The 22296-nt window shown below is 42.5% G+C and overlaps 2 protein-coding genes across 3 annotated transcripts in view; both read left to right on the forward strand.

The window, feature by feature from the left end:
* Positions 1–89: 89 nt before the first annotated feature.
* SAG (S-antigen visual arrestin) lies at positions 90–21513 on the forward strand. Of its 2 annotated transcripts, none has more exons than XM_080605112.1 (13): positions 90–4783; positions 5325–5385; positions 5478–5522; positions 5779–5972; positions 7205–7264; positions 8426–8493; positions 8692–8827; positions 9164–9248; positions 10486–10558; positions 11464–11601; positions 11899–11976; positions 13370–13434; positions 20558–21513. In XM_080605112.1, the coding sequence occupies exons 1-13, from the start codon at positions 4553–4555 to the stop codon at positions 20599–20601; spliced, it is 1278 nt and encodes a 425-aa protein (XP_080461238.1). In that variant the 5' UTR covers positions 90–4552; the 3' UTR covers positions 20602–21513. The 2 variants fall into 2 exon arrangements, with proteins under 2 accessions (XP_080461238.1, XP_080461239.1); XM_080605113.1 differs by lacking the exon at positions 20558–21513 and adding an exon at positions 16117–19475.
* The window catches only part of DGKD (diacylglycerol kinase delta), a 69033-nt gene continuing 66355 nt past the window's right edge, over positions 19619–22296 (forward strand). The window contains exon 1 of the mRNA XM_080605068.1: positions 19619–19729. Within this exon, the coding sequence (XP_080461194.1) occupies positions 19634–19729 (96 nt within the window). The 5' untranslated portion in view covers positions 19619–19633. The remainder of the gene's footprint in view (positions 19730–22296) is intronic.

The following is a 22296-nucleotide window of genomic DNA, read 5'->3' on the forward strand; positions in this document are numbered from 1 at the left end:
AGCAAAGAGTGGGGACAGAAATGTCTTTCTATGCTGCTTTCCTGATGAATCGTAGACTTGGGTTCAGCCGCATTGTGGGATTTGGTATGGGGGGGAAAGAGGATAATGCTCTTAGCTTCAAGCTGGACATGCAGCAGATACAACCTTGTTTTGCCCTGTCTCAGGAATGTTGTCTTGAGACTGAAGGAAGTCTCGCCACGTTAAGTGTCGCTGTCCTTGAAAGGTTGAGGTATTGTTGGGTGTTTTGGACACATTACTGAATTGAAGAAATTAAGTATTTCTATTTTGGACACTGAGAATAGAAGGCTTTTTATCCTGTGGTACTTTGACTGCTACCTTCTTAAATTTTTAAGACAGTGATAGGAGTTGCATGCTTTGGAGAACACACAACCCCTTGTTGAACCTTGTTGAATACTGCTCTGGTTCCTACTTCAGAGCAATGAGGGAAAGCCTTCAGCTGCTTTTGTTAACATGCTAACATCCAGATACAACCATGAGCTCTTGCTCACCACTCTCCTTTTCATAAGTAAAGAAGCCTTCTGGCCAGCTCTTGGAAGTGAGAACCATAGCAAAAAGGAAAGGCAAAACACGGTATTCTGAGGCATTTCTGCAGACAGTGCTTTTCCCTTCTGCCCATTGCTGTGGCGGAAGGTCCGTCTCAAAAAGCTCCTACCGAGAGGCCAGGTGACCCTGGGTTACTGCAGGAAAGCAGATCACTAAATGACAAGTCAGCATGATGAAAGATTATTGGGAGATTAAGCTAATTAATAAAATCTCGGCAGGCTCTGCTGAGAAGGATCAGAATGGGTTTAGGACATCTATAATTTAGGCTACTACACTTGTATTTTTCTACAACATGGACATACATTCTTAAAGGGCTTTGTTTTGCCTGTTGATGCTGTTATGAAATAGGCTAATATTCAACACTCTCAAGGATAATGGCTAGCTAGCTAAAACCTTAAGCATTTTAAGTGGAAATTCCTTAGGAGCATGGTTTCTAGGAAATTCCAGTGACCAATTTCAACTTTTTTATTTTGCTGTACTTTTTAAATTAATTTTATTGCCCACTCTTCTGGTTCAACCTGCAGAGGGAAGAAGAGAAAATGAAGGTACCTGCTGTGCGGAGGCTGTCACGCTGCACTGCTTCTCTGCTAAAGGTGGAGCTGCACTTCAAGTGGTTGGGGGTAGGGGGAGATATCTTTCTCCAGCCACAGAAAGCATTTGTGTTATGGGGAAGCTCCTTCCAAGCTCTCCCAGAGACCTTTGCCGCATGTGCCTGCATCTCCCAGGCCCTCAGAGGAGTAACAACAGTAACAGGAATGCCCCTTCCCCTCCTGGAGGGCTGATCATCTTGCAGTGCCAGCAGCACAGAGTTAACTAACTCTCCTTTTTGCTTTGGTACTGGTGATTGAATATAATGCATTAATTTTTTGGGGTAATTTGTGAGGCCTCTTCCCTACCACCTACAAAGAGGATCTAGCTTTTCATCAAGAACTCACGTGAATTTCCTTGTTTTAGGGCTGGTTGTTTTTTGTTTGCCAGAGTAGTCGTTAAGCTCCCCAGATAATCCACCTCTAGATAATAAAACGTGGCAAGAATTTTTGAAAACACGACAGAGCTGAGGAATGCTTGTTCTACATTCTTTTTTTATATAATTTGTGTACAGGGGCCTCTACATTCAGGCAAATGTTGGTGATTGTTTGCACGGAGCAAGCTTGATCTGTGACCACAGGATTGTGGGCAGTGGAGGGTGCTATTCGGGCTGGCAAATGGCGAGGGCACGACATGATGTTTCTAATCAGACTAACAGATGCAGCCCAAGGGAAAGCTACAGCTGTTCATGGAGCTTGCAAAACAAAAATTGCATGTTGTGTAGAATATCAAGACTAAAATCACTGAGGGGGGAGGGTCGAGGAGCATTCTTGGAACATTCATGAACAGTAAAGCTAAACTGATTGAAGTTCATGGGTCTTACATCCTCAGTGCTGAGACTCGCTTTCTGTAAGCAAACTGAGGAAAGGTGGCGAGCAATGTATTTCCCAACAGCAAGCCAATGGGGTGTTGGTGGAGCAATAATAGATAAACTGCCTAGTGATTGAATTAATATATTGTTCATAATGTTTTGCAGCCCTTTTTAATGGTATGTGTTTATAGATAGTTTGCTGTTTTATAAACTCCGTTTTTCATAAACAGCTCTTCTATGTTTAGCTTCTTATCAGGCTGGGTGACTTGCAACCCTAGGAAGGAGAAGATAGAGGAAGAGCTTTAGAATAAAGCTGCTTTCAGTAACCATCCTGTTCTGTGTAAGTCTGCAGTCTTACAAAGCATGTGATGATGACATTGTAGACCTGTTCATTGACGATCTGGGCTTCCTTAGGTAATGCTTTATGTTGCTGACTTAACCACTTTCCAGTTGAATCTTAGCCCAGGTACAATATTTGCTCTTGGAGGGGGATTAATTCTTGAAAACCTGGAAGGACGCAACTAGAGACGTGCTTTCAAATCCCCTACAAATTGTCTTCCTTCTTGGCTAAGAGGTTAGTGATTTTCTCTGGTTGATGGGAAGAAGCATAGGACACAACTGCGTGGAAAATTCATCTTTCTTCAGCGGTTTAAGATTCACGACTTTGTCCTGTGGCAGCTCCTGTGGTGTTCGGAACACAGCAAGGTATTTAATGTTATTTGCTGGTTTGTTCTTTGGGTCTAGAGTGTGAATAGGGTGACTGCTTGACCACAAATACTACTCCAGACTTGGAAAACCTACTTATATTTCATAAAATACAGATTCTCGAGCAGATGTAATGCCTGTCTCTAATCTCCACCTTACATCTTCAAGTGGTCTAAGGGAAGTATTTCCTTTTTCTGCAGCGTAGAGTTTGCAAATACGTTATAGAAACCGTTTCTATTCTTGGAACAGTTTTAAAATGGAAAAGCAAGTAGAAAACCAGAAGAGGAAAACTGCAAGCAGTCATACACAGTCATATCAAAGTACGCTGATTCCAACGGTGTACAGAAGGGAGAAGGGTACAAGTAAAACACGTGAAGCATCATCCTTTCCTGATGCTGCTTCTCAGCTTCAGTGTCTTATGGGGTTAGGGTTGCACCTGGATCATCCTGTCCAACATATGTCAAAAACCTTTTCCCTCTGAATGTCTAATCCTGTGAATCTATTTACCTTGTTGATTTCCAGAGCCTTCTGCAATAACGCATTGTACTTTTGTATCTTGTGTTATATGGGTAAAGATTCATTTTATATTCAATTTACTGTCCACTTAATTGGATGCTGATAGTTTTTGACTTAAGACAAAGTGAAAAACAAAAGTCTCTCCATTTTGCACCACTCAAGTTTTCTGGACATCTTTTTTGGACATCTGTCCTTTTGGTCCTTCCACTCGCCTTTTTTTTTCTTATTTTTTCCCCTGAAGAATCTTATTGCTTTGTTGCTTGCACCTTTTTGCTTTGTTTTTCAGTGCAAGTTGTTCCTTACCCCCCAGTTATACTTGTTACTTTCCTGGGCAAGTAGCTGGACTGTTATATTAAGGTGCTTTCTGTTTCAAATTCAGTGATACTCTGAAAGTAATGGTTTACATTCAGTTCTGATTTAGGAAATTTACGGTGGAAGAGATGAGTTCTCATGCTGGGTTTGGTCTGACTCTTTACCAATATATACCGCCTTTCTGGGTCTTAAACTAAGCATGCTGTCTCCAAGATGCTTATACATCAGGGGTTCTAAAATAGCATAAATGACATTCTCTGTTATGCTCTTGGTTAATTTCCTAATAACTTTTCTGGTTACGTCAAGACTTTCTTCCTACATAGTGACAATTATGATTGTACATGTCAGACTGTGGCTGCATTTTCCTCAAGTGTGATACTTTGCACTTGCTGTCATAGAATAAACGGTATTTCGGTGCATATCCGGTCTCTTTCATGATGCACTCCTCCAACTTAGCACAGACAACTTTTTGACAATCAAAGGTGGTTTTCTATTTGTGGGCACACTATTCACTCCTTATCTAGGCTTTTTTGCATTCATTCAAGACTATGTTCAATAGCAAATGTCCCAGGACAGATGCTGCTGTGCTATTGTATACTTGCAATGGTGAAAATTTGAAAAACCCAGAAAGCAGCCAAAACTCACATGTATTGATATCATTTCCTAGATTTTATTCAATTGGCTGAGATTGAACTTTCTTCTTATCTCAATTTAGAGCCTCTGATGACAAATCTTCATGTACCTTCTGAAAATTGAAGTACCTTGTGTTGATCCAGCTTACCTTCATCTCTACTCCTGCAGACTTTTTCACAAACTATCTCTCTACAAATCTCTGCAGAGGCCAAGCTCTCTCTCTCTCTCACCCCCATATATTTTCAACTGATCTACTGAATTTTTGAATTTGACTTAAAAATGAGTTCTAGGTCTTCTGTAATGTTTCTGAAGAGCTGTTTTTAAATAGATTTCATTTTAGCAGTTCCTTATTTAAAAAAAAAAGCCCACCATCTGTGCTGCACTTGAATACCCATTTAAATAGTCCATTTGGTGAACTATACCATGGGAGTAGAATGCTGTACCCACCAGGTGAAATTAGTTTTATCTCATCCACATATCCTTTTTTTTCTCCTGATATTTCTCCCAGGAGCCTTTGGGGCAGAAAAGCGTCATTCATCCACGGTCACGTACCCATCTTTGGCCATGAGCTGCCCTGAGTCTCAAAAGACAGGGAAGAATGCTGGTTCCCCTCAAAAACAAGTTATCTTCAAAAAAAGCAGCCGTGACAAAGCTGTAAGTACCATAATAATGGGTCTAAGTAGGTATGAATTTCAGTTGTAGTCAGGCTGGAAACATTACAAATCTTTCCTGCCCTTACTGTTTTTTTCTGAAGAAGGACCATGGTCTGTGTTTAGTGCTAAGTTTGAAAACACAATATAAACCAAGTTTACAGTAGGTCTTGCATAGGAAGGTAGCTCCCCTCTCACTCCTCCTAGATTGTACTCCTGCCTGTAAATGTTTAAAACAAAGCTGATGCACTATGTTTCTGATGGCATCAAAAATTTTTAAATCCATAGTTCTTTGTCCCATCCCATGAGTATTTGTGTTGTTCTTCTACACATTAGGTTCTCTCTTCTGAAGTCCTGAAACATGTGAATAGCAACATTGTCTTTTGGGGATCGCATGTTCGTTTGGGAAAAAAAGTAAAAGTTTAAAATGGAATCGTTCTCTACAAGATTTCTAGCTCCACACCATGTTTTCCATTCTGCCCCCCCACCCCCTCTCCAAATTATCAACACTATGAACTTCAACCATGTACTACTTCTCCCTACAGCTGACCATCTACCTGGGAAAGCGTGACTTTGTTGACAACATGGGGACTGTGGAACCTATAGGTAAGTCCACAAGCATACGCGCTATCCTTTCTGCTCTCTTAACCCTGATTATTCTCTGGTAATCTTTCTTCATTTTTTTGCCTTTCTTTCAGATGGTGTTGTATTGGTGGATCCTGCAATGATCAAGGGGAAAAAAGGTTTGAGAGTTTATGCAACATATGTGTTGGAGTCTGTACCATTATAGCAATGTAAAATGGTTCTAATATAACTCTTCCCCAATGAATGGGCTTCTTATTCAACATAACATATGTTCTTGTATAACCCAGATAGGATTCATACCACATATAACAGTGTTAAAATGGGTTTCCATGACTCCAGTGCAGGATTTTACATCCCACCCTGGCTATGTTGTTAGTCTGCTGCATGCTTTACCTGTCGTTTGCTTCTTTTCAGTGTACGTGACCTTGACCTGTGCTTTCCGGTATGGCCAGGAAGACATTGATGTGATCGGCCTCACCTTCCGACGGGATCTGTTCTTCTCTAGGGTCCAGCTGTACCCACCTGCTGACAAGCCAGACTCTCTCACCCACTTGCAGGAATCTCTGTTAAAGAAGCTGGGGAAAAATGCCTATCCCTTTTTCTTTACAGTGAGTATCCTGTAAGAGCCTCTGACCCTCTCCTCCTTGTCTTTTATTACTGGGCTGTTGACACTCAGTGAGGGACTGAAGACAGGGATTAATATTAAGTTCGTATTATGTGAGGCTCAAGTTTTGAGGAAAAGGCAATGTACCATTTTTTTTTATTACCAAGTGGTAAACTGCAAGAATATCCTAACTGTCCTAACTGTGTGTGAAATGTACTTGTAAGAGGCAAGGAGTTACACAATGGCCTTATGCTAGCCACAGCTCCAAATATCCATGTCTTCCCAATTCCAGGGGGGTTGGAATACTTTATACCATTGCCACAGTGGTTACAAAGGAAGTGTCAAGTTCTTCCTTTAAAAAAAAAAAAAAGAAAAAAAAAGAAAGTTTTATTTTTTAATCAAACAAACAAATGAAAAGCTTGTTACCAGACATTGTAAACAGCTCATTGCCAAATTCTGAATCTGACAGGACGTGCTTCCAGTACTGTCACTGACATGTCTGCCTTAGCATTCCTTAGGGAGATCCAGGTTTGAAAACCACATATTCTGAAATAACAATAAATAAGTCTTTGAATCTGCTCAGTGGATAGGTACCTGTCATATGTTGCTGACCACTCAAATACAACCCAGTGATCTCCAAACTGCTGGATTCTTTGATGGGGTGTTGCATTCCATGTCTCCATGAGCTGCTCTGCAGTCTTCCCAGCTGATGTCTGAAGTTGCTGGCCCTGCCTAGTCCAGAAGCAAATGGACACTGGCTGGTGGCTGGCTGGTCTTCGTAGCCTTAGCTGTGTTTCCAGAATAGAGAATGCTTTGCTCAAGCTTCGAGCCCATGTGAGCAGTGATGACTGGCACAGCTGTGAGCAATGTTGATGATCCTGGGTGGGGAGCCACATGTCCCAGCTTCTAATCTGAGCTGTGCCTCTAGTGCTTGGTTTTTAGCTCAGGAGCTTCACGTGTCTGGATTTTTTTATTTTTTTTTTTACTTTTTGTCAGCTTTTTCTTGACTCTTTATGTTTAGCCCCTCTCTTCCACAAAGACTTTGTTACAGGGTTAGCATAAGGCTCAGCTTCTGTCTCAGCTGGCACTTCAAAGGATTACTGTATTACAGCAAGTGCCCTGTTGTCTTCATGGTTGTTTTGTACCTTTTGTAAGCAGCAAGTTAATTAGAATATCACAGAGTTGGAAATCTGCATAATATTGCTTTCGGTTATTTTTCTCTCCTTGTTCCCACAGTTCCCAGATTACCTGCCTTGTTCAGTCTGTTTGCAGCCTGCACCTCGTGATGTTGATAAGGTGAGACAAATGGGACACTTGTGCTTATCATGGTTGAGGATGTATGGAAAACGTCATGTGAATTTATTTGGCTAACTTGAGAGAGGAATAAGTTGATACTGGGGTTTGTTGTGCTATGCCACCAATGTCAGGAACCTGACTTTTAAGAGCTACAGTGTGGGTCAGAGTCGGAATTCAATTCCTCAGAATAAGAAAAGGAATGTAGTTCAATAGCTGCAAGACTCTGCTAAATCTGCAGTGCTTGTAATTTCATTAAGGGTACCACATGATTTGTGGGTTGGACACACACAAAATAACACACACAAAAATGTCAGGCAGGCTTCCATTAGCTAGTCAGTCACGTGAGAGAAAAGGAGACTGAGTGCCTGAATTCTCACAGATCCCTATAAATAGCATGTGTTAAGATCTGCTTCTGAATTAAAACAAATACAGAAACAGGCTGTTTTACACGTGTGTAAACAAAACAAAAGTCCTGGAGGAAAAAACGCTAGATAATGTGATGTTCTGCAAGGTTTCTGACAGCATTTAAAATAGTCCTTTTGTACTTCACGGGATGCTTCTCTGAACATCTGGGTTAGACTAAAACCAGGCAAGATGGGATGCAAGTTGTAGAATGCAGAGCCACAGGGACAAGCTATGTGTTTCGGAAGGATTGATATTGTAGCAAAAGTTAACATATTTCTCTGAAGTTATCTGGGACTCTCACAGATGTCCCATGGCAGTGTTGAAGGCGACTGTTAAAGCAAAGATCAGCTTGGCCTGATCGCTCCTAGCCCTTATACACCGGGAAGTAAAAAGCTTGACCCCGAGTCAGGTATTGGCATTACAAAGCCAATTCAGAAACTCAGGGTGGACCGAAGAGCCTTGCAGGCTGGTCAGTGTTATCTCCTGTAGCATGCTGTGACCTCTACAACAGTGCTCTCACAGAAAGCCTTTTAGGAGTAGGGATGTCATTTGTCAGAGGTTGGGAACTAAGCCTTATTTATCAGAAGGAGCATGGAATAGGTGAGCGCTGCCACACCAGTTGGCGAGGGTTTGTTACAATGGTTGGAGGCCAGAAGAATTTGCAGTTGGCAGGAATCTGCCAGTTTCTAGTGTACAGGAAGATGTTTGAACATCCGCAGATGTTCTTGGCTTGTGACACTGATTTCTTTCTGGCAGAGCTGCGGGGTGGACTTTGAGGTGAAAGCTTTCTCAACAGAGAATGTGGAAGAGAGAATTCATAAGAGGTAATAAAATACATGTGTCTGTCTGTCTTCAGCTGTGCCTCTCTTAAAGAGGGCCAGAACGTTCAGTAATGCACCGTGGTTGCTTGTTCAGCTTTGTTCCACTTGCCAGTGGACTTCTTGAGCGTAAGCACATGAGTGCAAAACTCCTGCCTCTGCCAAGCACAACGTACCACCCTGTTGTCTTCTGCTGCTTCTCAGGAACTCTGCACGCCTATTGATCCGAAAGGTGCAATATGCTCCAGAACAGCCAGGACCCCAACCTTGCGCAGAGACCACGTGGCAATTCTTCATGTCCAGCAAGCCGTTAAACTTGAAAGCTTGCCTCAGTAAAGAGGTGAGGAGTTTGCCCCTGGGGTATGAACATCATAGTATTTCAATACCAATATGTGTTTTGCTGCCTAAAGCAGCTATTTTGTGTGTTACCCAGACTCTGTCTCAGCTGAGACTGACTTGCCCTACCACTCGAGGGTTTTAATGTAGCTTTTGTCAGTAGCTACTGCTGGGGGAGCCTGGGACACTGTTATCAGCCATTTGAGACAAAATCATTGAAGGAAGGGTCACCTTGCCTTATATGGTCTCTGTGAAGGAGATTGAATTCGTGTGGACTGGAGTGGTATAGGGCCTGGGAGAAGCCTCCTGACTGGGTTTCTGAGCATTGAATTCCTCCTAGGTGTACTACCATGGCGAGCCCATTCCAGTCACTATCACAGTCACCAACAACACAGAGAAAACAGTGAAGAAGATCAAAGTCCTGGGTAGGTTTTTACTGTTATCTGGTATTCTCTTAGGGTGGGAAGACTCTTTGGTGGGAGGGCTGAAAGAGCCAGAATTTAGTGCTTGTAACTACTTAAGCAGGCAGCATGGGGTGCGTCAGGAATTTGTTTAATCCACCCTCTCTGCTGCTGTTTCTTTGCTGCTGTTCATCAAGTGAAACACTGCAGCCTTTTTCCTGACTCATGGTTACTTGCCTGGCTTAATTTCGGGCACCTGTATGTACAATCTAAGCAGGAAGGGACAGACACTTATGGTAAGCAAGGCAGGTGCTGTGGGGAAATCTGCCTCTTTGGGAGGCTGGTGGGAAGAGCTACCCTGTCAGTGGGATGCTCCTGCTAACAGTAAACATGCCCAGGTTGTGTACAGTTTTGCCTGGGGTTTCAGAAATGTTTGGCAATGTGAGGAATGGCCACTCTGCCAGTGATGGTGTAATTCCTCCTGAGGAAGCTGAGGGCAGGGCCTGAGTTTCAGTACTGCCTATGCTTTATTTGTAGGACTGCTTGTTTTCATCCCACAAACCCTGTTGCTCTTGGGCCTGGGGAAGACAATCTGAGACACAAACGATGAGAAAGAGAAAAGAAAGCAGGAAAGGAACAAAGTAGCTGAGGGTTTCGTAGCCAATTCAGTGTCAGTCTTGCATGCACTGTCTAGTAACTCCCAAATATTTTTTTAGCTTGGCACGCATCTGCCTGTCTTAAAAAGACTTTGTAGTTTCAGATTCTCTCATCAGTGTTTCAGTCAAAACTACCATATCCTTTCTGGTGTTAGATTAGGACTGGAGAATACAAATCATTTGTTGCCACAGGATCCTGACTGTAGTTTGGTATCCTGTCTGCTTGATACTGGTGTCTCATAAATGCAAATGCATAGGCTATAGAAACACAAGAGATACCAGTGACCAGAGATGAAAGCAAACACACTTAGAAAGGGAGATCTTCAAAACGGAAAGAGCAGGCTCCCCAAGGAAACCATGGGCTGCTGACTTTGTTATCTGCAAATCAAGGCTGGATGTATTTCAGGCAAGACAGAGACCAGCAACACACAAGTGGCCAATGTCTATCCAGATCAGGCTGCCTGACCTGGTGGTCCCTTCAGACTCTAAATGTATGGATTTTTCTGCTGTCTTCGTGTTTTCCATTCCTGAGATTCAGTGGGACAGTTATGTTGTTTCTGATGCCTACGCACAACTAATTGTCCCTTTTCTTCTTTCTCGCCAAGTGGAGCAGGTTGCCAATGTGGTTTTGTACTCCAGTGATTACTATACAAAAGTGGTAGCTGCTGAGGAAGTACAGTGAGTGAATATTCTGCTTATCCGTTCTTGCTACACTCCTTCCTCCCTCTTAATTACCCTCCTCAGTTACGGGAAGTGCTCCTAGCCGTAGTCTGGCAGTTGCCGGCTGTTACATTGCTCTCTTTACATTGTGTGTGTCTTGACACCAGCTGTAGTCGAGGCAGCTGGTCTCCTTTTCGTGTAGCCAGCAGGTACCCTGCTCCTTTTTTCAGAGATCGGGGGAGGTTGCAGAAAAGCTACTTTGTTTGAAGAGTAATTACCTACTGGAAAAGCTTAGCAGGGCCTATGTAGGGCTCTCCATTGGTTGAAACCTTTAAAGAGAGCTGCAACATTTGTCTAAAGTGCTGCTGTTTGCCTGGAAATGCTGGATGCTCTAGCTTGGTGTCAGTCTTTCTCACAACACTTCACTTGGTTTCTGCTGGCCTTAGCTCACAAAAACCTCGGGGACTGTTGATGGTGTGGAGAACCCCTTGCTGTTACGCCTTGCAGTGTGTTGGCAGTGCAGCATTGAACTTTGCTTTGTGAGGAGGGTTGGGTACACCCATACATTTTATATTTTTCTGGTTTTTGCTCTGTACCTTAGGGCCATGTTTTCCTTTTTGTACTGGTCTTCTAAACTTGGATTCATTTTGTCCAAATGTAGAGGTCTGCAGCATAGTTTGACCTACTTTTAGATGTATGCCTTAATGTGAAATTAATGATTTTCTGCAAATACTTGTTTGATTACGAAGGAAACTTTTCTGACTAGTTCAGATGTAGACATTTGCATTGTAGACATCTAAATCTGGACAGATAAATCCCACTCCTTGTGGATGGCTTTGTAATCTGCTCTGAAATTACCTTAGTTGGGTTTGTAAGGCAGATCAGAGTGTATCGCTTTCCCTCTCGCCTCTCTTTATTTTCAGGGAGAAGGTGCAGCCAAACAGCAGCCTGACCAAGACACTGACAGTTTTGCCCTTGCTAGCAAATAACCGGCAGACCCGGGAAATAGCCCTGGATGGAAAGCTGAAGGATGAGGACACCAACTTGGCTTCTAGTACCATGTGAGTGGTTTTAAGTGGTCCCAACTGGTAAAGGGTATAAAGAAGAGGGGAGGATGGAGGAAACTGAACTATCAGATGTTTGTACCTGTCCTGATGGGTCCATCTGATTGCATGACCTACCCATCATAGTCGTTCAGGCTAAAGCGTGATCACAGATCCGGAGAGGTATTGGCCATCCCTAAGGCTCTTCTGCTCCATAGTTTTTAGGAGAAAGAAATGTTCATCTAGTTCTCGTTCCTGCCACGTACTGCTGCTCTGTTGCAGTACTATCTAACACCACTTTGTTTTCTCTGGTAGTATTAAGGATGGAATAGACAAGACAGTGATGGGGATTCTCGTTTCCTACAAGGTCCGAGTGAAGCTCACTGTTTCGGGGTAAGAGTACCAGACTTCTTGCTACATCTGTTTAGAGTTAGGAGAGGGAAGTGCGTGTACCCCAGTGACTAGTGGGGAGAGGGTAGGACACTCCACCCTAAGAGAAAGAGCGTATGTTGTAGGGATATTAGGTTAACTTTAAAGCATGAACTTCCTTGAAGTTGTGTATTTCTTGGCCTAAAAAAAAGCCAGAAAAGTTTTCTTGAGCCAGAGGTGTTGGATTACTTTCCTTACCTATAGAAAGCTAAGCTTTTTTTTTTTTTTTAAGGAAAGCTATGATAAGACTTTGGCCATATGACCAGAGGTTGAAGTAGAAACCTGTGGTTTGCAATGCAATTTTATTTCATTGCGATAATTTTTAGTTTGTGAAGGCTTAAGTGAAACTGTGTGTGAACCTTTGTTGCTGTTCTTGTTCTCCCAGAGCAGAAGGTAGGTGCAACTCTGCCTGAGAGTCATAAATACCGTAGCTAAGGTACTGTACTGAGCCAGTTTTATGGGAGAAGCTAATGGTATCACCATGAGATAGTTCCCAGCATACAGCGCAAAAGAGGATAAGAAGCGTTGCTTATAGTCACTGTTTACATTTGTCTTCAATTCATCTATCCTTCTTTCTAATACAAAAATAAGTCAACGATTTGCCTAAAGCATGATAAAAACGACTGCTGCCTTCTGTGGTCCGCTTGGATTGCCCATGTCCTTTGACTCTCAGGCCCTCAGCAAAGGAGCCTTGCTAACGCTTGGTCAGGGGTTCAGAAACTTACTCTTTCACCGTGGGAAGGATATGAAAAATTAAAGTCGCCTTTTTTAAAAAACAAGTGTATTTGGAGGTTAAGCTTTGAGGCAAGTAAGAATATACGAGGGAGGTGATTTCAATAGTCCACCAGTAAAACACTATTTGCTAGAGTGCCAAAATGGGAAGGCATTAAATAGGCTTATATATTTCTTGTCGTCTTCTGTAGTATGCTGGGAGACTTCACTTCCAGGTAAGAGTCTTCTTTTCAGACCATGTAGCCATAGCTCTTAATTTGTCTTCTTACCCTCTTATTCTCCTTCCCACCTCCCTAACTATCCCTTAAGCTGATAGAAATAAGAAATATGCAAATTCAGCTGTGAAAATGAGGCAATTGCAAAAATGCATCAAATTTATGTGCACGCAATGTTCAGCACATAATAAACCCAGCTTATTATGGTGGATATGCATATGTGTTTTGTGTTTCTTTTTTGTGGAGAAATCTGAGCTTAACTCTTTTTGAAGGGGGAGTTAGGATTAGAAAAATGATGAAAGAATGAGTAAATTTGGAGTTGAAGGCTTGAGCTGGCCTGAGCTGGGAGGGAGACTGAACCAGGCATGACTGGGGCTGTGGATTTGATGCATTCTCTCTTCTCCCCAAAGTGAAGTGGGCACAGAGCTGCCGTTTCGTCTCATGCACCCCAAACCCGAGGAAAAGAACCCAGCAGGTCAGTTGTGCCTCATTTTTGCCTTTTTTTATTGTCTCAGGTGAGTTCTTACCATTGCTAGGCTTGCAGACATTTAGCCTTTAGTGTCTGGAAGCCAGCGCTGGGGGCTGCTGCATGTGTATGGGAGAGAAAACCTCAAGGCACAGTGTAAGAGGGAGAAGGGATGCTGAGATGGAAGAAGGTAGAAATGGGTCATGTTCCCTTTGTCTTTCATCTGTGGAATCACAACTGAAAGCACAGGGGCTTAAGGAAACACTGCACAGTTAAATCTCATGACTACTGTGCAAAATGCCCTGGATGCAGCTGTTAACAGTTGCTATCCAGATTCTAATATAGCAAATGAGAATGTCACAGAAAATGCCTAAGACACACAACACTATAAAAAGCAAAATATTTCTAAGCAAAGTTATAAGGTGATAAAACCATTCAGGATTTTACAGTGTCCCTATTATGTTTACGTGGCATTGGCCAGTGTCTCTCTCTATATATGTATGTATGTGTATATACATACACATATATATATATATATAATATATATATAATTTATATATATAATATATATATAAATAAATGTATATATATATAAATCATGGTACAGTGTAAGGAGCTACCTTTCCCAGGGAATATTGGATCTTAGGAGTGGATGCCAAATCTTTAGGTTGTCTTGAGCATTTGTCTTCCTGCTTCCTCAGTTCCTGACTGGCTCTGTTCTGTAATGGTGAACGTATGGAAACTGCAACGTGCTTAGACTAAATCAGAAGTTCCTGTACAGCATCTGGGGCAGCTATTGAACACAAAAGATTATGCCAGCTTTCAATGTTGGGATTGTTCTGGATGAGTCACCTTGTCCTGCCATCTGTGTTTGGATGGAGTTGTGTAGGCTTCAAACATAAAACCAGGGCTGCTTCTGCACTGCATTTTTTTTTTCATTGGGCTAACTTATCTAAAACCACTAAACTTATCTAAATATCTAAACTTATCTAAAGCCACTGTATCTAGGAACATGACTACTAGAAGAAGATGGAGGAGCCTATGAAAGGAGTTACCCGGGATAGGTTCTATGTTCTGTACTGGAAGCATTAGAAAGGGGTGATTTAGTCCTTGTTGTGTTAAATGGTTGGGGTGCATTAAACACAGCAAAGCCAGCTGGTCAAAAAAGGCGATTCTCCCACTGTATTTGGTGTTGGTGCAGCCTCACCTTGAATATTGTGTACAGTTCTGGCTCTGCAACATAAAAAGGATGTTAAGCATCTGGAGGGGGGGTGGCAACAAAGCTGGTAAAAGGGCTGGAAGAGATGTCCTGTGAGGTGAGGCTGAGGACGCTTGAGTTGTCTAGTCTGGAGAAAAGAAGGCTAACACGCAACCTCATTGCTCTCTGCAGCTCCCTGGGGAGGGGAAGCAGAGAGGGAGGTGCCGGTCTCTTCCCATTGATAACTGATGAAAGGACATGAGGGAACGGCACGGGGCTGCACCAGGGGAGATTCAGACTAGACATTAGGAAAAAAATCTTTAATGTGAGGGTGGTCAAACACTGGAATAGGCTCCCCAGCAAAGTGGTGCTTGCCCCATGACTGTCAGTGTTCAAGAACCATTTGAATAATGCCCTCAGAATAATACGCTTTAATTTTTGGTTAGCCCTGAAATGGTCAGGCAGTTGGACTTGATGACCTTTGAAGGTCCCTTCCATCTGAACTATTCTATTACCAGTTGTTGGAGGACTCAAACCTGAGTGGCAAGAAGAGAGACTGGCTATCCTCAGGTGCTCTGGCTAGGAATCAGTGTGAGGGAATTGCACCATAGGAAACTCATATTTCCCCTAGAAAACCTCTGCTGTTAGCTGTGCCAGCAGGGCCTCTCAGCACAGACACAGAGCGTGCTCATAGGAGAAGTTTTTTGTGCATTGGCACCTCCATCAGAGCAGCACGGTGAGTCCAGGAAGTACCGTCAGCACAAATCCACAATGCCTGTTTTCCCCTCGCTCCCATTCTGCTGTGGCCGGAGGGAAGGCAGCCCCGTCGCTGAAGGGTAGCACAGGGCACTCGCTATACAGCTGCATGCAGACTGCATCTGCTTCCAGAAATCAGGTCCTCAGGGCTGGTCTGTAGGGCTCATAAGGTTGGACCACGCTGGGGAAGCTGCTGTGGGGCAAATGCTGCTGTTGGCACAGCTGTGCCCGTGCTGTGGGCTTCTGTTCCGTGTTGCGGGCTGGCAAAGCTCTGCCAGCAAAACACTGAGGTTGCTGCTCGCTTGATCGTGAGCTCAAGGCGGGATTCGTGGTAGGAGAGCGGCTTTGGAAAGGGTCTTCATGGCTGTCCCGGTAGCTTGCACATACTGAAGTATTTCCCTCAGACTTTCCTGCAGGAATCCCCCTGGCTACAAGCTTGGCGAAGGCCAGGGACCTTTTTGGTGCTGGTGGGCCCAGGAAAGGTGGCTGGTGAGAGCCATCTAGTGTCCACGGGGAGCCTCGCGTGGCAGAGGTGCTGGGGGGGGCAGCTCAGGGCTGCAACTGGGGCTTTCATGGGTTCAGAGAAAAGCTTGAAAATGTTAAACACGGACTATTTAGAGGATCAGGGAACCGTAAAGAATTCTGTGTGTATTTTTGGAACAGTGTGGATTTTTTTGGACATGACACCATGTTTTGGTGTTAATGCAACCACCCCATTTTTATTTTCTGTGCTTCAGGCAGATAATTTTGGCAGAAGCATTTGTAGCTTGAGGAAGAATGGAAGTCAGTTCTCCCTTCTAAGATCGTTTCGAAGGATGGCTGATATACTCTTTTATATAGTACACTCAAAAGGATGTGGGCAGAAGACTTACAAGGGAAATGGAAAACTTTAATATTTCTCAGATCACTTCCCCCAACACATCCTCTTACCAAAGGCGCAGCCCACATATTGTTTGCTACATCAAAGTCCTTCTAGGAGCTTTCTGTCAGAAGACAGCTGTGGTTCATGCATTTTCTTCAGATGGAAATTGCAGGTTTTGGGTAACTTGAAAAAGAAATGCAGTTAGTTTCAGGAGCTATCCCATGGGAAAGCCCTACAAACAGTTAACTGGAGAAATAAATGCTTTCTCTTCAAACAAGAAAACTAACACAAAAGAAAATTTCTCTGAAGCCTGCATAACTGATTTGAAAACTGTGCTGGATTGTGGTGTCTCAGCTCATTACAGGGAATAAAACAGCCTCCCGAGTGAAGACGGTAAACTAAAACTCTTACTGGCTTTCCGTGTCCTGTGCCTAATCACCGTTTCTAATTGTGAGTTCATGTTTTGGAGATGCAGTTTTTATTCTGCCACCTTAGGTCATAAACTCTGAAAAATAAGACGTGCTTCATTAGTGAAATTACATCCAATTTGGAATCGAGCAAAACAAGACTTAATTGCAGAGATGGAGCTTCAGCAAACAGTGTTTAGACTCTTAAAGGCCCCACAAGATATAATTTTGTTTTGATGGCTTGTTCAGCAGCCTGTGCAATGGGTGTAGGCAAGGGTGCATGCACAGGGAATTTTGAGATCACTCCTTATCTTCTTTTTCCATTCCTTTTTGTTTTTACTGATGAGTCAGTAACCAATTTGTCCATTGCACCTCCCTTCTTACTTGACTGTCACTAATGTTGCAGCTGGGAGAAAGGAAAAGTCATGGCTACGGTGGAATTAGAAATGTCACATACTGTGACTTTATGGCTTATTCCTTGCAGAGGGGTAATATCCTTTTCTCTTTTCTAGCTGAAGTGATTTATGGCAAAAATAAACAAAACGTGTAGCATCAGTGTATTTAATTGTGCAGGGCTGACTTGAGTGTAGAGAACCTCAGAACGTCAGAAAAAATAAGCTTCACAAGAACACAGTTTTATTTTTTAGGGCCAAATGGGGGCAAGTGTGATCAGCTGCACTGTACTGTATTTCACAGTATATTGCTTTGCCCTTTTTATTTGTCCGTCTGCTCTGAAGCAGTCATCCCTCAGTAAAAAGCAGGTCTGTCAGAGTGCATGGCTCTTGCTGACTGCTTGCTCTTCCTTCTTGCTACCTTTCCTTTCCCATGTTTATTTTTAGCTTCTGTGTCTTGGACTTCTTGTAGGCCAGCATTTGCATGTTACATGTGTACTGGTTTTGGACCCATGTGTTTCACAGGTGGTTATTTTCAGGCAAAGCAGCTCCTGTCACATTGGCAGCCTGTCTTTTCTGCCTGTTGACAAAAATGGATATAGATCTGTTTCTTTTAAAGACAGAGTCAAACTGGGCCATGTCTCTTTGTGCTTTCAAGACCTTTCCCTGTCAGCAGTTAGCCCAGCTTCTGCTGGGATTTTTTTCAAGGCTGTGCTCTTAGCGTGAGTTCTTTGGTCTGGGGTTTTCTTGCCCTTGTCTTGAGGTTTCACATTTTGTGGGCCTATGTCTTGTACACTGACCTTTGTTTTGGCTGTTATTCAACAAATGGTCATTTGTCTGCTTCTTTGTTAAACTTGCATGAAAGGGTTCCTTCCAAGAAACCCATAAATACCGTATCCCTTTAACATTAACATTATTCCCACCCTGGATTGATATTGTAACTTTCAGAAATTAGTGAATTTTCAAAGGGCTTGAATGTCTTGAAATGTAACATAACCTACTTTTTTTTTTTTTTTCTTTCCACCACAAAGCTAAAAGAGGTTAAAAGCAAGCTTATAATGAAAATTACCATATGTCACAACTTTAATTACATGGAGTCATTCCTGTGGCTGCATAATAAAAGCTTATAGAAAACCCTCTGCAGAGGGTATGATGACGTTCAGGAGCCTCATCTGTCCTTGAACACAGCCCCCTCCCATCCCAGCCCTCAAAATGATTGCTGGGATGCCAGTTAAAAATAAGGAGAAAAAAAAACCCAACAACCCATTTTCAGGTTCCTGAGACTTCTTCAGTGTTTTAATGCTAAATAAACCATGGGACAGCACAATAACCCTGTGGAGTGGACTTAATTCCTCCTAGAGTGGTAATATAGACATTTAACAAGCCTACAGCAGCCTCGAAGTAAAATAGTGTCCATGCATCTGTGAATGTAATCTGATATATAAGCTATATGAGAAGTATTACTATACTGCCACGCTACCTTTGTATTGATACAGTAAGTACTTATCTGACAGAAAAGAACTTGCCTTGCCAAAGCAATACCTCTTTCTCCCCTCAGCCCATTCTGTAAAATCAACTTCCAACCACATTGGTGGATGTTGTTCAGCTTTGCCCATATCATTAATGTCACTGTTCCCATAGTAACGAGTACACTCCGGAGAGGGGAAGGAGGGTGGACTATTTAAAGACTACAAGTTGGAGGAAAATAAAATGACAACCCTGCTTTATGTGTTGGAAACTTTAAAACTTCTAAACGTTTCATTTTAAATCCATTTCAATCAAGTACGGGTGCACTGAGACTTTCCAGACTTCATCTTGGCCTCTGTGAGTAGAGGAAGCTATCCTTTCCGAGTCTGGATAAATACCATCATGAACGCTTTTACGTGATCTGTCGTTTGAGGCATTTTGGCTACAGTGCCCTACTTGGCACACTTGTAATGCTGACTTTTCCAGCAGTGCTAATCACCACTTGTTGCCTTTGATTTCTGTGTGTTGTGGGCGGGAAGTCTCCAGGTTACCCAATCACCAAGGCATCCCAAATCCCTGGTGACTTCTGTGGAACAATGGCTTTAGTGCACTTTGCTCCCTCACTTAAACTCATGAGAAATAAGCCAGTGAAGCAACTGTTTCTTGCTAAAGCTTAAGTAACTGTAAGAGCAAAACAATCCATGTTCCCATTTCTTCACTGCAGTGTAGTCTGTTCTGCTTACTTCAGGCCATGTTGAAACACCTTCCAAGGGATCCTGCTAGCAAGCCTGAACGCTGTTTTGTTACAGTGTGGTTAGCGAAGATCCCATCAAAGGAACACATTAAAGTGCCAGAGGTCCCAGGATTATGTTTAGGCAAGGATGAAATCAGGAGTATTGCTTCTCATATGCGTAATCTGCCTGATGAGAGGCCACCTAATCCTTTCTGTATTACAGCCTCTGTTTGATTTCAGTACCTTCAAGTTTATTGAATGAGAACGTCTTCCCATCAGCTGGCTACTTAAACCACAGTGACAGACCAATTAAGACTAATGTCAGGCGAGCACTGTCATCTGAGAAGCGTGTGCACAGATGTTTCTCTCAGGTGTGACTGCTAGCAAGCATAAATGGGAAAAATCTGTTTGTTTCTCAGCTCTTCTGATGTCTTAGGCAACATTGCTGGGGTGCTCTTCCATTGGGGAGACCTAGTTTTGCTTTGGCAGGTGTGTGCACATACATGTTGAGACTTTCCAGAATTTCTTGTATTGCTGCAAATCCTGCTGCTTGTCACTGTTTTGTTTATAAATATTTTGCTGTTTTTAGCATCCACTGTTCTAACTATTTGCTGTATCTTTTCTCCTCCTTTACTGCATGCTGATGACTGCAGGGAAGGATGGGTAAGTTTCTTTTAATGGTATTTCAAATTCTAACTGCAGCTGTGCATTGACTCTTTGAAAGCTCCTCAAAATTGTTCAAAAATCCACAGGGTTCACAGAGTGTGAGCTTAAAAAATTAATGTGGCTTGACAAGTTATTGCTATCAGTTGAACAGCAATGACCGACCATGTGAAAGTCGCTTGAGACCATGTTTTGCCTGACAGCTGGACAGAAAGAGATATCTGTGGTCAGCTGATGCTCTGTAGTTTTAGGAACTCAAAATATAGGCACATGGTTGAACCTATTAAGCACAGAAGAAATAAGGATGAAAGGTTTCACATTTTAATTCAAGACAAAGACCCTTTCAGGCTGCAGACTGTTCAGCTAGCTGATAGATATTAAGCTGGAATGAGCATGGTTCGGTACAGGAGGTTCATGAAAACCTCCTCAGTTTGTGTCCTGCTTTGTTCCATCAACTGCTTTTCCTACTATCTTAGAATAGCACCAACGAAGATAGTATGTGTGGGAATATGATCCAAATCCCTCTGGAGATAAAAGAAACATCACCAGAGACTGCTCCAGGCTTTTCTTCTTCCTCCAGCATGTTGCTTTCAGTCTACTGGTATAAAAAATGGCTGTCATCATTTTGAAACACCTGTGTTTCTTCAATTTCAGTGATGCAGAGATGGTATTTGAGGAGTTTGCTCGTCAACAGCTAAAAGATATGCCTGATGATGAAGAAAACAAGAATATTTCCTCAACTGATGAGTGATGAAAACAGCAAGCTGCTAGAGAAGCTGTATAGTCTGGCATCATTTAGAAATTTAGGACCTAGGTTCCTGGTAAACTGCATGTTCTGAGTGCATACATTGTCTTTCAAGGATCAGTAGACATAAAATCATGAATCTCTGTTGCTTACTAAAAGTTTTATCTCCATAAAAATGTAGCAAACTCAACACTCGATGCTTACTCTAGTTACCAGAGGAGGGCAGGAAGGCTGCTCTGCTGTGACATCTGCTTCACTGGCACCTAACAAAATGGTGGTTACTTTCACCACTGATGAGGGCTTAAACGATGGCTTGTGCAGCCTGCTTACACTTAGCTGGGGTCATGGAGTCTCTGCTTTTGAAATGCTAGCGAACTAAGTTCTAGTTTGAATGGCTGGCTTGCTGCCTTTGACTTGAAGTTCCTCAGTGGACTATGCAAAATTGATTTTATTTCCTTTTGTTTGCTTTTGCATTTTTCCTTTATCAAATTCATCTAGTTAATATTTTCAGTGCTTGCACTGTCCCCATGTATTGCTTACATCCATTTGCTCTAGCATTAAATGTCTTGCAAGTCATCTTTCACAGCAACTGTAATGCTGAGATACTATGTTAGCTTTTTTGCAATATGTTTAATAGTTATGTTATTAAAGATCAGGGAAATGTGCATTGTACATGAATTTCTTAACAAAGATCCCTATATACAACCTCAAACAGAGAACTGGTAGTCTAGACTAATGCTATATATAATCTAGTTTCCCATATGCAGCAGTACTTCAGAAGAGGGTACAATAAAATTAAGGAGGAAATCACAGGGCAGCCTGCCCTGAGGAGGCTTTCCCTACATCCATCTGCCAGAGATCAGTTTGTGCTCTAAGAAATGAGATTGTACTCTGCAAACATTGGTGTGTCTTGTTGATCTGGATATTCTCATTATCTGTGTAAATGTCTAATCCTTTCCCAAGTCTCATGTAGACCTTTGCTGAAGTGAGTTGTATCAGCTAATTACATGTTGTGTGTAAAAAGACAGGTGTTTTCTTTTTCTTGTTTTTGTTCTCTGTTTTTCAGTGTCTCTGGTTTCAATTCTCCTGGAAAGTCTGAATACTGGGCCTATGTTAAATAATATAAATTTATGTATCTCACCCTATGCACTGGAAACTGGATTTAAGAGCTTCCCTCTTAGATCCTAGCTATCAATGATGACCACTTTGTAGAGAAGAAAATGAGGGACACGTTTTAGAGATGTCCATTTCCTCCCAGCAGGAGTGGGACTCTCATGAAAGCTTGCTGTAAGCAAGTTGCACTTCCGTCCTGCTTCAGACTGCAGAGGTTGGATAAACTTAGCTTTCCCGCTCTCTGGCTTTGGTTTCTGTTGGTAACTATAACCTGTGAAAGCAGTCTGCTTTGGAGAAACACGTGGGCTGCTCTCAGGCATTTCTGAAGAATGATGCTATATTTAGGTCTCATTTTTTGAGCAAGATCGGTTTTGTTTTTTGTTTTTTCCTGTTTGCACGTTTTCTCTTACTGATACCATCAGGGTTACAAGCCCTACTTTTAGAAATGGCCCAAAGTCTTTAACCAAACTACCTTATACATGGCCTCTAACACTTATAAATAGATTTGGTTAGAAATAAAGCCTTCTGTTTTGCT

Source organism: Anser brachyrhynchus, assembly GCF_964034855.1.
Source record: "Anser brachyrhynchus genome assembly, chromosome: 9".
NCBI lineage: Eukaryota > Metazoa > Chordata > Aves > Anseriformes > Anatidae > Anser > Anser brachyrhynchus.

Excerpts from the sequence above, each read along its gene's own strand:
- SAG (XM_080605112.1), top strand. The coding sequence starts at position 4,553 with ATGGGAGTAGAATGCTGTACCCACCAGGTGAAATTAGTTTTATCTCAT. Across the intron at positions 7,265-8,425 it reads CACCTCGTGATGTTGATAAG|AGCTGCGGGGTGGACTTTGA; the intron begins GTGAGACAAATG and ends TCTTTCTGGCAG. Across the intron at positions 11,977-13,369 it reads GTGAAGCTCACTGTTTCGGG|TGAAGTGGGCACAGAGCTGC; the intron begins GTAAGAGTACCA and ends TTCTCCCCAAAG.